The 13,800-nt window shown below is 42.1% G+C and overlaps 1 protein-coding gene across 1 annotated transcript in view; it reads right to left on the reverse strand.

Moving 5' to 3' along the window:
- Window positions 1–956: 956 nt before the first annotated feature.
- The window catches only part of LOC121290875 (complement C3-like), a 59,289-nt gene continuing 46,445 nt past the window's right edge, over window positions 957–13,800 (reverse strand). Inside the window, exons 10-14 of the mRNA XM_041211899.1 lie at window positions 13,586–13,712; window positions 12,093–12,143; window positions 5,988–6,084; window positions 3,773–3,840; window positions 957–1,297 (exon numbers count right to left, since the gene is read on the reverse strand). Of these exons, the coding sequence (XP_041067833.1) occupies window positions 1,248–1,297; window positions 3,773–3,840; window positions 5,988–6,084; window positions 12,093–12,143; window positions 13,586–13,712 (393 nt within the window). The 3' untranslated portion in view covers window positions 957–1,247. The remainder of the gene's footprint in view (window positions 1,298–3,772; window positions 3,841–5,987; window positions 6,085–12,092; window positions 12,144–13,585; window positions 13,713–13,800) is intronic.

Consider the following 13,800-nt stretch of genomic DNA (forward strand, 5'->3'; position numbering starts at 1 on the left):
TCAATTAGATCTCCTCTCATCCTTCTAAACACTAGCGAGTATAGGCCTAAACTGCTCAATCTCTCCTCATAAGACAAGCCCTGCATCTCTGGAATCAATCTAGTGAACCTCCTCTGAACTGCCTCCAATGCAACTACATCCTTCCTCAAGCAAGGGGACCAAAACTGTGCACAGTACTCCAGGTGCGGTCTCACCAATGCCTTGTACAGTTGCAACAACACTTCCCTATTTTTATATTCTATTCCTTTAGCAATAAATGCCAAAACTCCATTTGCCTTCCCTATTACCTGCTGTAGCTGCATTCTAGCTTTTAGCAATTCATGCATGAGGACACCCAGATCCCTCTGCACTGAAGCTTTCTGAAGTTTCTCTCCATTAAAATAATAAGTCGCCTTTTTATTCTTCCGACCAAAATGGATAACCTCACACTTATCCACGCTAAACTCCATCTGCCAAATTTTGGCCATTTCACCTAACCTGTCCGTATCCATTTGTAAATTTCTTATTTCTTCATTGCATCTTAATGCATCACTCTTCATCTAGCAGTATTGTTAATTCTATAAAGAACCCACTTGGGATTCACGTGCTTGCATTTCACATGATGTTGTTCATTTTTTCCAGCCTTACTTACTTCCTTTGTAGAGGACACACAGAAACATAAGAACAGCAGAAGGCCATTCAACCCCTCCAGCTTGTTCTGTCATTCAGTGAGATCATGACTGACCCAATTAGATGGATAGATTCTGTACATTATAATTAAAAACAAGTTTCGCACAATATTCTGCTAACAATTAATGATGGTTCCCCTTGATCTAAAAAGAGGTCCAGAATTAAAATCCTGCTCCACTCAGTGAGTAACAGAGGGATTATTTCATCAACTATATAACAGAGTAATGGTTTATGTATCAATTTCATGCTACCAGAATGACAGCTTTTCTCTAAATCAAACAAAGCCAAAGATTGACTGAAATTTATTGATCTCTGCCGACGTGTCACTTCATTCAGAGGAAATAGGTCACATGGGAGATTGCAAAGACCACATTCACCCACTGCTCATCTGGCCTGTTTCTGTTATTAGGACAATGAAATAGGAGAGACAGTTATATTGTGAAGATAGTTATATGATATCATGAAGTTCTGCATCGCAACATCTTTAGTTTTGAACATTCGCATGTAAGACTTTCCACTTTAATGGAATTCAACATCAGAGTTCTCGGTCTGCACACAGTTGGGCATATTGTTGAATTCTAAATGCTGTCATCAATCTTCATCCTCAATGGTTTTGCAATACATATTTCTTGAAATATAAAAGGATATATAAATTAGTTATCAAAACATACTGGCCCTTTAGATCCCCCGAGGATCTGTATAGACCCTCCTATTTCTCATCTGCACGATGCCCCTTAGCAAAATCATCTGAAGACACGGTGTTAGTTTTCACATGTACGCTGACGACACCCAGCTCTACCTCACCACCACCCCTCTTGACTCCTCCACTGTTACTAAATAATCAGATTGCTTATCCAACATCCAGTACAGGATGAGCAGAAAATTCCTCCAATTAAATATTGGGAAGACCGAAGCCATTATTTTCAATCCCTGCTCCAACTCCATTCCCCAGCTACTGACTCCATCCTTCTCCCAGGCAAAAATCTGAGACTAAACCATCAAGTATCATTCTTGACCCCAAGATGAGCTTCCGACCTTATGTACAGAAGTTAATGCCCTCCCCAGTGATGGGTTTGGTGGCATGGGGGCATTTAATCAGGCAGCATGGTGGCAGGTGGGGATCCTGCCACCTTCCCGCTTCTACCTGACTAAGTCTGTGGAGTGTAGGCCTGTGAGTGGCCTTCCCATACCCCTGTCAACTGAGAACTATAATGCCCACCCAACCCAGCGGTTGGCAGGGAGGGGTGGCCTCGCCATGTGAGGAGCACAAGAAGCAAACCCTTTCAGGGTTGCTTGTGGACTCCCATGGGGTTCCCTCGTTCAAAGGCACTCTGTCTGTTCAAGGGACCCATATTGGGAAAGCAGGGGGTAGCACTGAGAGCCAGCCCACTGCCCTTGCTGCCAATACCTTCTCCCCCATCATCCCCACTTTTTCTGCCATCACTCACCTGTGGCCCGGGATCAAGTGACGGTATCTCAGCCTCAGGTGGGTGCAGTTCCAGCAGCAGCCATCAAAGCTCCAGTGGCCATTCAGTGGAGCTTCTGATTGGCCGAGGGCTCTCAGTGGGCGGGACTTCTGTCCCCCAGGGCCCTTGATCCCAGGGAAGACCCGCAGCTGTCTATTTAAATACCTGAGTGGCCTCTGTTAAATCCAGCCTCTTATTTGTGCCATCATTAAGGCTGCCTATTTCCTTCTCGATAACATTGCCCGACTTCAGTCTCAACTCATCAGCTGCTGAAATCCTCATTTATACCTTTGTTAGATTTGACTAACAATGCACTCCTGGACGGTCACCCACATTCTACCCTCAGTAAACTTGAGGCCATCCAGAGCTCCTCTGACCATTTCTTAACTCGCATTAAGTCCTGGTCCCTGGTCACACCTGCGCTCTGATTTATATTGATTCCTGGTCAAAGTCTTGATGCTAAAATTCTCATCCTTGTTTTCAAATCCCTCTGTGGCCTCAGCCCTCCCTATCTCTGAAACATCCTCCAGTCTCACAATCCTCCAAGACATTGGTGCTCATCTCATTCCGGCCTCTTGTGTATCCCCAATTTTAATCATTCCAACACTGGTGGTCATGCCTTCAGTTGCTCATGCACTAAGCTCGGAATTCCCTCCCTACATCTCTCCCCCTCACTATCCCGCTTTCTTCCTTGAAGATACTCCTTAAAATCTGCCTCTTTGACCAAGTTTTTGGACAACAGCCTAAGTATGGGATATGGGGAGCAGGTGTGAAAATGGATTGGAAGCCCAAGATCAGCAATGATCATATTGAATGGCGGAGCAGGCTCGATGGGCCATGTGGTCTACTCCTGCTCCTATTTGCTGGTGTTTCTTTTCTAATATATCCTGATGTGGCTCAGTGTCAGATTTTATAACACTCCTATAAAGCACCTTGGGGTGTTATATTACATTAAAGGTGCTATATAAATATAAACTGTTGTTGTTCACTAAGCATGTAATTTCAAAGTTCTCAATTGCTTGTCAAAAAAAATCTGATCTACTCTAATTTATTCTAATCCAATCACCTAATCTCCTCCTTTATTCAAATCTGACCTGGTCCAGTCCACTCGAATCTCATTTAATCCACTCTAACCTAACTCAATCAAATTTGTTTCAATCTAATCTGTTCAACTCTGATCTAATATAATTTACTCTTATCTCTAAACTACACCAACCTAATCTATCCAATATATTCCAATCTGACCTAGTTCACTGTCACCGAACCAAAATGTACTTTTCTAATCTAAATTAATTTAGCTGAATCCATTCTAATCTAATCTAATTTAATTATTCTAATCTCATCCAATCAACAATGTGGTGATGATTATTAATGTTTGAAATTTACAACACTTTCATTGGGATTTGGGTTTCTGCTCAGCAGTGTTTTTTTTTAAGTTGTGAATTTATTTGTGCTGAAATAACAGGAACAGAGCCCCCAGGAAATGGACATGACGGAAAGACTGTGGAATCCAAGCAGCAGAGAAGATGAATTTGGATGAAGCTCATGGAACCCAAACATGGATGGCCTTCAATTTCAATTATTAACTAAATTGAGAGACTGAACATTTAACTGCATTTAAACTCAAGACTGCTTACCACCTTCTTCCGTGATACGAAAAGCACTAATTTCCCAGGATTTTGGAGGAACGACCTCTGATGTTAACCTGTGAGAAAAGAAATATCATAATGGAATGTTCATTCCTCATATTGCCTTTCCAAAAGGATATTTTAGTAAAATGTTTCGATATATATTTACCCATAATTACATAACCAATAACTTTAAATTTCCTGCCTACTTGTGGCCAGATCCATGCACAATTGGGGCCCAAATCAAATGTGTGGCCATAGGAACTCTTCAGTGTCATCCCAAGAGGATCATTTAAACCTATCACATTGGCAGGGAAATCACAGGATCAAGTGGAATGTCAACATTACTCTCCATTCACTTTGACAGAGAATCAAACTTGGTGGCTGTAAACCAGCACTGCTCCCAGTTCCCTCAGTTTTCTGAATGACAGGTTTAGGTTCAAATTGATCCCTTACTCTGTTGATTTGCAATTCATGGAATGGGGATATCACTAGCTAGGCCAGCATTTATTGCCCATCCCAATTGCTCTTGAGAACTGAACAGCTTGCTAGGCAATGTAAGAGTCAACCAGTTTGGAGTCACATGTAGGCCAGGCAATGATGGCAGATTTCATATTTCCTTCCCTAAAGGACATTAATAAACCAGATGGGTTTTTAACAACAATTGACAATGGTGTCATGGTCATTATTAAACTTATAATTCCAGATTTTTTTACTGAATTCAAATTTCACCAGCTGCCATGGTGGGATTTGAACCCAGGTCCCAGAGCATTATCCTGGGCATCTGGAATACTGACCCAGCAACAATACCACTACACCACCATCTCCCCCCTGACTCCCAAGGGCAGGATATTGCTGTCGGCGTGAGGGGGCAACATGCCACCATGTAAAATGACGCGCGATGAAGTCGGGCGTGCGTCCCAACAGCATCGCACTGAGTGTCGATGTTTCGGTCGGCGGGCGTGCGCTGGAGTCGGCTGCGCACCCGCCGATATGTAAACAGCCTATTAAAGCCATTAAGGATCTAATTAAGATTATTATAAACACTGCCTATCCAACCTTACGGTTGGCGGGCAGGCGAAAAGCCCAAGCTGCCTTCACATTTTTTTAGGAAACCTCATCCATAAGCAGGATGAGGTTTCCTAACGCTTTTATTAAATAAAAAAAAACTTTCATTAATATAAAAACATGTCCCAACTCATATGACACAGTCACATGATGGGACATGTTTAAATCAATTTATAAACTTTTATTTAATTTTTTGAACATTGATTCAATCTCCCTGAGGCGCATGAGTGAAAGAGCGCTGGCCTGACTCCCTCCTCCCCCCAGCTGCACAGTAGTGCTGAGTGCTACTGGTCGCGTATTACGCTGAGCCTGCCCCCTGCCTGCTCCCGCTGAACCTGCCCGCCATATGAAAAATCCTGCCCCAAGTTGCGAACGAGAGTTCCCTGCAATTGTGATTGTCAGAGGCTCCCTTCAAATGGTGACCAGATTTGCTGTCCTCTGTCCTCGGCATTTTATAGTTGATTTCAGAAATAAAACTGGTTCATTTGCTGGGTCTATCCCTGATCTACATTACATTGCAAGAGGAGCCGAAGGAAGGGGACCAGAGAGTTGAGAAAATTGAGACTCTCCGAAGTGTAATTTAAACCAATTCAATAAAAATCCTAAGGCCAGTGAACTGTATGCTGCTAACTTTGCCCTTCCCGGTCTCTCTCAGAAGGCAAATGATCTTTTTCTCCCATTTTTCTTGTCCTGCACCCTGGCACTTTGTGGCAGGAAGAATTGTTCTGGTCGTTATGTGTGGGGACAATATTATGTAAGGACATATTAGAGAACTTTAAAATTATGAAGGGATTTGATAGGGTAAACAGAAAGATGATGTTTCCACTTGTGGGGTAGCTCTGAACCAGCGGTGATTAATATAAGATAGTCACTAATAAACTCAAAAGGGAATTCGGGAGAAACTGCTTTACCCAGATTTGTTGAAATGTTTTTGCCATGCGGTGTAGAAAAATAACACCAATGCATTTAAGGAAAAGGTGGATAAACACACAAGGAGAGATGAATAGAAAGATATGGTGTTGTCCATGTAAATCTTTTTGTTTTGCACATTCCCCATTGTCAAATAACTTCAGTATATGTTTCTATCAATCATTTTTGTTCACAATCATAGGCGCTCCCTAGTTAAAATATGGCATGCAGCACCAGTCTACCATACCTGTATGTTTTACTTCCAGAGGTTTTCTGTATCTCCCACATCCAAGCATGGTCATATATGGGATATATAGTCTGGTGTGTATTCGCGATCCCAATAGCTGAACAGGGGGAGGGAGCATAACGTACATTCAGAAATGAATCAATTCTTACTTGTCATTATAAGCAACTTGGGAAATCTTAGAAAAGAAGTCTCCATTGCCACAATTCATAACAATTTAGCTAATGGGTGCTCGTTAAATTTGCAAGGTGCCTTATTTTGACACAATCATCAAGCCATTCATTTTAGGCATGAAATGGTAGATAACGTGCTGTAATCATAAATGATTATTGAAATGTTGATGGGTTCTCCCATTGCTTTAACGGTTGTGTGTTCACCAAGGAGACCATGTTGGTGTTGTCTCATTTGTGATGTTAAACCAAATCTTGATTTGCAGATCCGAGTGCCAACATTACATTTGAAGACATTGTTGGAGAGGTGGTGAAGGCATGGGCTTTGCAGTGACATCTGACTCCATTCTCCTCAGATGCCGAGATTGGTTGGTGACAGAGCCTTCTCCATTTGAATCTGTCCAGAGCTGTTTTCACCTATATAGTCGGGTCCAACTAACAGGCCCTGAGATTGTCTTTCAGAATGTCCTTGTGTTACAAGTGTGAGGTTTACATGATTATTCTGTTTTAGGACTAATATTGTTTGGTTTAAAAGGTTATCATGGTTTGGAACTATATCGTTAAAGGTGGGTGAAGTGAAAGGAATCACGTGACCCATGTTGGATGCTGTCTGACAGCAAAACTGGGTGATTTAGTTGTTAGATTATAAACGTTGGGCAGAATTTTTCCGTCAGTGAGCTGGGGGGTGGGGCCTGCTCGCCGATGCGAAAATAACGCGGGATGATCAGCTGTCCACTCACTGACCTGTCAATGGCCAATTGAGGTCCATGACAGGATCATTAAGCCAATTAAAGGCCCTGCCCATCCAACCTTAAGGCTGGTGGGCAGGCCAGGAGCCCCAGAGGGCTTCTGAAAAGACATGAAACCTCATCCACTGGCGGGATGAGGTTTCATGTCTGTTTTTAAAAATGTTTAATAAAGATATTGTCACATGAGGGAGACATGTTAATAATTTTTTTATTATTCTATTTTTGAAGTTTGAAGCACTGTCAGTGATGTCCCTGAGGCAGCACTTAGTCTCAGGGAGATGTGCACTCTTTCGCATGCATGCATAAAAGAGCACACTCTGACAGTTGGGGAAACCGCCCCCCCCCACCACGTAGCGCCTTAATTGGCCCGCCCACTTATAATGGCAGCAGGGCCCCGTTTCGGTGACGGCGATCGGCTGCCTGCCCGCCACTGAGCTGGTGGGGTCCGCCCACCCCTCTAGGGCAAAATTCTGCTCATTGTGTTAGTGAAAGGGATGCGCCGAATGTTAACACCTGGAGACAATGACAGATCTTTCTAAATCCACAACAAGAAGACCCTAAGTCTCCTAAAACCCTGAAAGGTGTTATTGATTAAGTCATAAGTAGTTGCTCTGGAAGCTGCTCCTTTAATTCTGAGATGAAAAGCGGTGGTAATTAGAGATAGTTGCTTAATATTTCTGCTTGGACACAGGGCCAGTGTGTTTCCCAGGAGAGGGAGGCAGAGGAAGTCATTCTGAGATCAGATCACAGGCTTCCTTGTAAACCCAGCAATATCACAGACAGAAGAAAGTTGCATTTTTGACCTTGGGTTGATCTGCAGCTGACTGGGAGGGGAAGAGCAAGAAAATAGATATTAGCCAGGCCTGTATCTTAAGCAGAGAAAATACTGACTCTATTATTCACCATGTGGAATGCAGGTGTGAGCTCATGCCCAGTTTGAAAGCCTAGTTTGTGAGGAGTTAAAATATGGCTGTAGGGTATGCCTAGCTGAATCTAGAGAGGGAATCCCAAAGGAAAACACTCATGGTGGAGAATACTATTGGAAAAGAAAAAGAACAGAAGTCAACCCTTGGGAGCTGCCAAAGTCTTTGGATTGGTTCCAGGAGTTTGGATACCTACTTAAGAGACTGAGTAACGTAACAAAATTGAAGTTTTTGATTGATATTAAAAACAATAGTGCCAGAATGTTTGGTAATTCAAAATATACATTGCCTATAAAAGCTAATAGTTTTTAATTAATAGTGTTTTGCCTTTAGTCATCAATGTAGTAAAAGTTCTTTTAAAAGGTGAGATCTTAATGTGTCACCCTTTTAGCTAATAACTAAGTGGAAACTTTCTTTAAATCATTATTGATCTCTGTGGAGATTGTAACATTTGTGTCTGAGTTTGAGATGTCCTGTGGTGTGGGTTCCCATGCTTAACTTGTTGTAGAGTACCACTTTTTGGTATGTGGTATTGTGGTATCCTTCACTGTCGCTGGGTCAAAATCCTGGAACTCCCTCCCTAACAGCACTGTGGGTGTACCCACACCACATAGACGGCAGTGGTCCATGGCAGCTCACCACCACCTTCTCAAATGCAATTAGGGGTGGGCAATAAATGCTGGCCTAGCCAGGGATGCCCACATGCCATGAATGAATAATAATGAATGAATCGTCCATACGCACCATGTGGCTAACCCACCATAGCTGAAATAAAAACAAAAAATGCTGGAAAAACTCAGCAGGTCTGCAGCATCTGTGGAGAGGGAAACAGAGTTAAAGTTTTGAGTCCGTATGGCTCTTCTTCTGAGCAAAGCTGAGCTCCAATGAGCATGCTCTCGATCCCAGATATACGGCACCTTGCAAGGAGCTCGGTGTTAGGGATTCTGTCCTGCCACTTGGTATAGAAGGTAGATCTTAGGCGATGAAGGTTGAATGCATCTAGTTTCTTTATGTGACACCAATAGTAATGTGAGAACCGCTGGCTGGTAGACTTTGATCTTTATTTTGAACAAACTCTCCAAAGTCTGAGTGTGAACTTGCTGAATGTGGAGCTTATTTTTGCTGAGCAATAGGTGATTTCATCGCCTAGCATGGACAGCATACTCCCAAGGCAGAAGAACTGAGTTGAGGAACGTGGTGTTGAATATGAGGTCAGGGGTCAGGCTGATACAAAATCTCAGTCTTTTACCGGCTTATTGTAAGGACGAAATGTTCTGAGGCTTGGACAAAGTAGTCAACAAGCAGCTGGACGTCCTCCAGAGTGTGCTTTATGAGGGCACAGCCATTGGCAAACAAGAGTTCACTTAGTTCTGTGATCGTGTGAGTCTTGAGCTTTTACAGATTGAAGAGATTGCTGTCTGTCCTGAACTCAATGTGCACTCCAACAAGTGCATACAAGAGCATGGCCAAAAAGTAGATGGCAAACAGAATTGTAGCCATTACACAGCCTTGCTTGGTGCCATTGGTGACAGGAAAGGCATCAGATGAGGCACCATTCTGCATCACACTGGCTATCATACCATAGTGAAATGAGTGGGTGACTCTGATCATCTTTTCAGGACAGCCATAGCACCTTCCACAGGCCTTCCCGATTTATTATGTCAAAGGCCTTGGTCAGGTCATTGAACACCATGTACAGGTCCTTGTTTTGTTTATGGGGCTATTCTTGAATTTGACACCCTGCAAAGATCACATTGGCAGTTCCGCGTCCAGCATGTAAACCACACTGTGATTCTGGGTACATTGGGTCTGTTAGGTGAGTGACAACCTTGTTGAGAATAACTCTAGCTAAAATTTTTCCCAATGTGGAGAGAAGCAAAATACCACGATGATTGTCACAGATGAACTTACTTCCCTTCACTTTGTACAGGTGAGTCATGGAAACATCCTTGTAATCTTGGGGTACAATGCCCTGGTTCCAGATTAAGCAGAAGAGGCTAGTGAATTTTCTAACCATGTGAGTTCCTCCATCCTTGAATATTGCAGGCAGAATACCATTGGCCCCTGGAGACCTACCCACAGACAGTTGCTTTATGGCCTTGGTGACTTAGGATTGAGGTGGATCGAGGGCAACCTCGTCCAGAACCCAATGGTATGAAAGTGATTCAATGGTGTCGTTGCACAATGTGGATTCTTGGTTCAGGAGATGGTTAATCTGTCCAACAAGAGAGAATCTCATGCCTGTTCCTTGTCATCTGCTGAGAAGTTACGTGTTGTACAGACAGACCAGAGACCTTCATGGAGAGCCTTCAGGTCATGCTTACCGACAGCTTTCTGAAGCCCAGCTGCCTCGTTCTCCCATCATGGGATCTTCATCTCACTTAATTTGGCCTACAGCAGGTGTTTTGCTTGATGGTATCTGGCTTTTATTGTTGGTAATTTTTGGTCAGATATATAAGATCTGTGAGCATTATGTAGATTCTTGAGTAGCTCTTGGCCATGTCTTGGTCATTCTTGTCAAACCCATCTTGGTGCATCCATTTGATGAATCCAAGGGTATCAGGTGCCCTGCTGTGAATTATATCCCTTAACTTCTTCCGAGAATCTTCAATGTCCATGTCTGTAGCTAATTTTTGTTCCAGTTCCTGTCCCTTGGCCCAGTCTTTTAGGATAGTTACATCAAGCGTCCTATGTGCTTTGACTCTGTCTCAATTTGTACCTTGTTATGTTTTACTGATGATATAGTTGTAACTTCCATTGCCTTTTGGAAATTGAAAGATTCCAACTACAAAGGAAAACTTCCAGAGTCCATGAGAAATGGAGATGAGTCAGATTTTATGGGCAGAATTTCCTCAGCTGCGAGACACCAGCAGGACTCTGCTGTCAATCAGCAACTTATTGGAAAATCTCAAGTACATTGCTTCAACTTCCAGCCCATAGGCATTAATGAGAGACAATCACAATACAGAACATACAATTACAGGTATGATTTGTTACTTCCAAACATAACTAGCAACATGAGAACTTAATTTCCAGTATGTGGTGCCATAATAATGACATATTATTAGCATGCATCATTTTTTAAACCTTAAAAATCCATCAAATAATGAAGAAACTACACCAAATCATGAGTTGGCAACTCCATAATTTTTTTGGTCATTTCCCATTACCTCCTGACAGACTTACCCTAACCATTAAAATGTCTTGTATGCTGTCCAGGTCACCATGTCAATCAACGAGGAGCACTAAATTTCTGGCTTGATCAATATTTGATTAATATCAATAAAGATCAAAATATCATTACCATGGTGTTAGGATGGGTGCATATTACTGGTCTAGACCTGTTAACCAATACAAATGGATATTTAATTTATACCGCAGCAATTCTCCAAAACTCGTACAACAGCACATTCCACCACCGCCACCTAGAAGAACAAGGGCAGCAGGTTCATAGGAACACCACCACCAAGTTCCCACCCCAAGTCAACACCATCCTCACTTGGAAATACATCACTGTTCCCTCATCATAAAGAAAAAAAGCAAGACTTATGATCATAGGATGTCTCAGAATACTTTATACCAATGAAGTACTTTAGGAGTTAATTTGCGCACAGCAATCTCCCTCAAACAGCAATGTGATAATGACCAGGTCATGTGTTTTTTGTGATGTTGATTGAGGGATTAATATTGGCCAAAACACCAAGGAGAAAGAATTCTCCTGATCTTCTTTGATAGTGCTGTTTTACATCCACCTGATAGGGCAGACAGGGCCCCAGTTTAATATTTCTTCCAAAAGACAAGACTTCTGATAGTGCAGCACTCCCTCAGTACTGCAATGGAGTGTCCTTCTTGCTGTTTGTGCAAGAAAGTGACCAGGTGACTGGTTGAAAATGAAAGACAAAATTCCCCAATTTTTGTTTCTCTTTTAGTTCCCAACATCCACAGGTCATACATAATGTCGGCTGGGTTCAGAATAAACGTGTTTGTCACTGGAGTTAACAAAGTGTTACTTCACAGTAGAAGCGTTATAGACTGGTTATGTGTTAACTGTCTTTCCTCCAGATTGTTGAATTTAGTGAGTGGAAACACTGTCGGCTTTTTTATTCTTAGTGAGAGGATCTTTGTAAAACTGCAGATTAGTTATAAGTTTTCATCATCTGTGAACTAAAACAGAAAAGATGACATTTGTGTTCATAACTGAAACCTAATTCTAAACAAAGAAGCTGACATTTGATTTCTAACACACTTGTATAGAACAATCCTTACCATTTCGGTGTGATGTTAACGGTCCTCTTACCCATGGAATGGTTGATGTTTCTGAAATTAATCAGATTATTTCAAACAATTACTTTGCTCCATGTTGTTGCTTTGGTTCTGATAATTTTCAAAGCAAACTGTATGGGTTTGTCACTGCTGAAGTGTTCGGGATGTGAGGTGTGATTTAACAAGCCCACTTGATGGGCCTGGCCATCTCTCTGCTAGCATATATTAGAAGTATCAGCGATGTTGTCCTGATCGCTATATTACAGATGAAGTATTCCACAATTCTTAATGTGGTTTCTGGGTGTCATGGATCCGGCCCACAACCAGAACTCTAAAATTCATGAAGTTAAACATGAGTCGCTTGTTTTAGACACACCGGATATTCAGCTCCAGTGACTTCAATAAAGCACTGCATATCGGGATGAGGTATGACTGGAGCAAAGCTATTCAACTCTTTTGCACCCTTTCCTGTCTTCAATTTCACCCTTTATGGCTGCATAGTTCTTACTGCTAACCTCTTATTATGAATATTGTACAATCCCACTTTGTTAATCTTCCCTGATAAGTCAGTGTCCTGAAGTAATCCTTCCATAAGAAGGCATTTGCTGTGATCTACACCGCCTCCCTTCGCTATTTTAGCAGAAACGTTAGCAACTTGGGTTGTATTTTGTATGGAGTGTGGTTAAGTCCCTAAGGGAAAAAATGGACTCAAATGGACATCAAAGAAGTAGGAACAAAATGGGCAAAAAGTATGTAATAGGGAAGAAGTAAGTGATGGAAAATTGTTCACTTAGAGGCGGCAATGCTGCCACTGAGCCACAGCTGACAATTTAGTCTAGCCTGCTCCTTGAGTTAAATAGCTAAATGTTGCTAAACTGTTCAGTACCATTACTCACTGTTCATTTCTGCAGTACTTACTGCTCCTAGTACACAATCATACACAATAGAATTGAAAGGGGGCATTTGTGGAGCAATGCAACCATACTTTGTCATGTAAAGGCATCTTAAAATTAGAGCTAATCCATTAACTTTAGACTGATTCAGGATCAAAAGCAGAATGCACTATCACATAAAAGCTTGGAGAAATTTGGAACCCTCTCCACCAAAAGACAGTGGATGTTGTGTGAGGCGGGGGCAGGGGGCCACGGTCAGTTACAGCTTTCATGACTGAGGTGGACTTTTACTCGGTGAGGGTATGGAGGATATGGGGTAAAGTAAGGGAAATGGAGTTGAGGTGCAGGTCAGCTATGATCTAAGTGAATGGTGGAGGAGGCTTGAGGGGCAGAATGACCGCCTCTGGTTCTTAATGTTTCAATGTTTCTAAGGGAACACATTTGGCAAACCGTCACATCAGTGGTAACACATGACCTAGCGGAAACCCGTACGGACTGTGCAGCACTTTCTGTTTGGGGTGGCCTATTGATAAAAGGTGCTTTTCAGAAATGTATTAGTCCCCATAATCATTTCTTTTAAATGATATGAAAAAGCATTTTTACCTCTTAATTCTGTTGCTTCCATGAGATCAGAGATGAAACGTAGCCCAGCATCCTCAAAGACACCAACAGTGTTTCGTCCACCACCGTATGAAGAGCCAAAGTCATAAAAGTCTTTTTTGTAAAAAGCCTGCTCAAGGCAGAGAAAACATATGTGTAATCTTTGTTGCAAAAATGTCTAATTTCATTATTCATATGTTTTGAGAGTGTAACTTTTA

Source organism: Carcharodon carcharias, chromosome 18 (assembly GCF_017639515.1).
Source record: "Carcharodon carcharias isolate sCarCar2 chromosome 18, sCarCar2.pri, whole genome shotgun sequence".
In the NCBI taxonomy this organism is placed as follows: Eukaryota; Metazoa; Chordata; class Chondrichthyes; order Lamniformes; family Lamnidae; genus Carcharodon; species Carcharodon carcharias.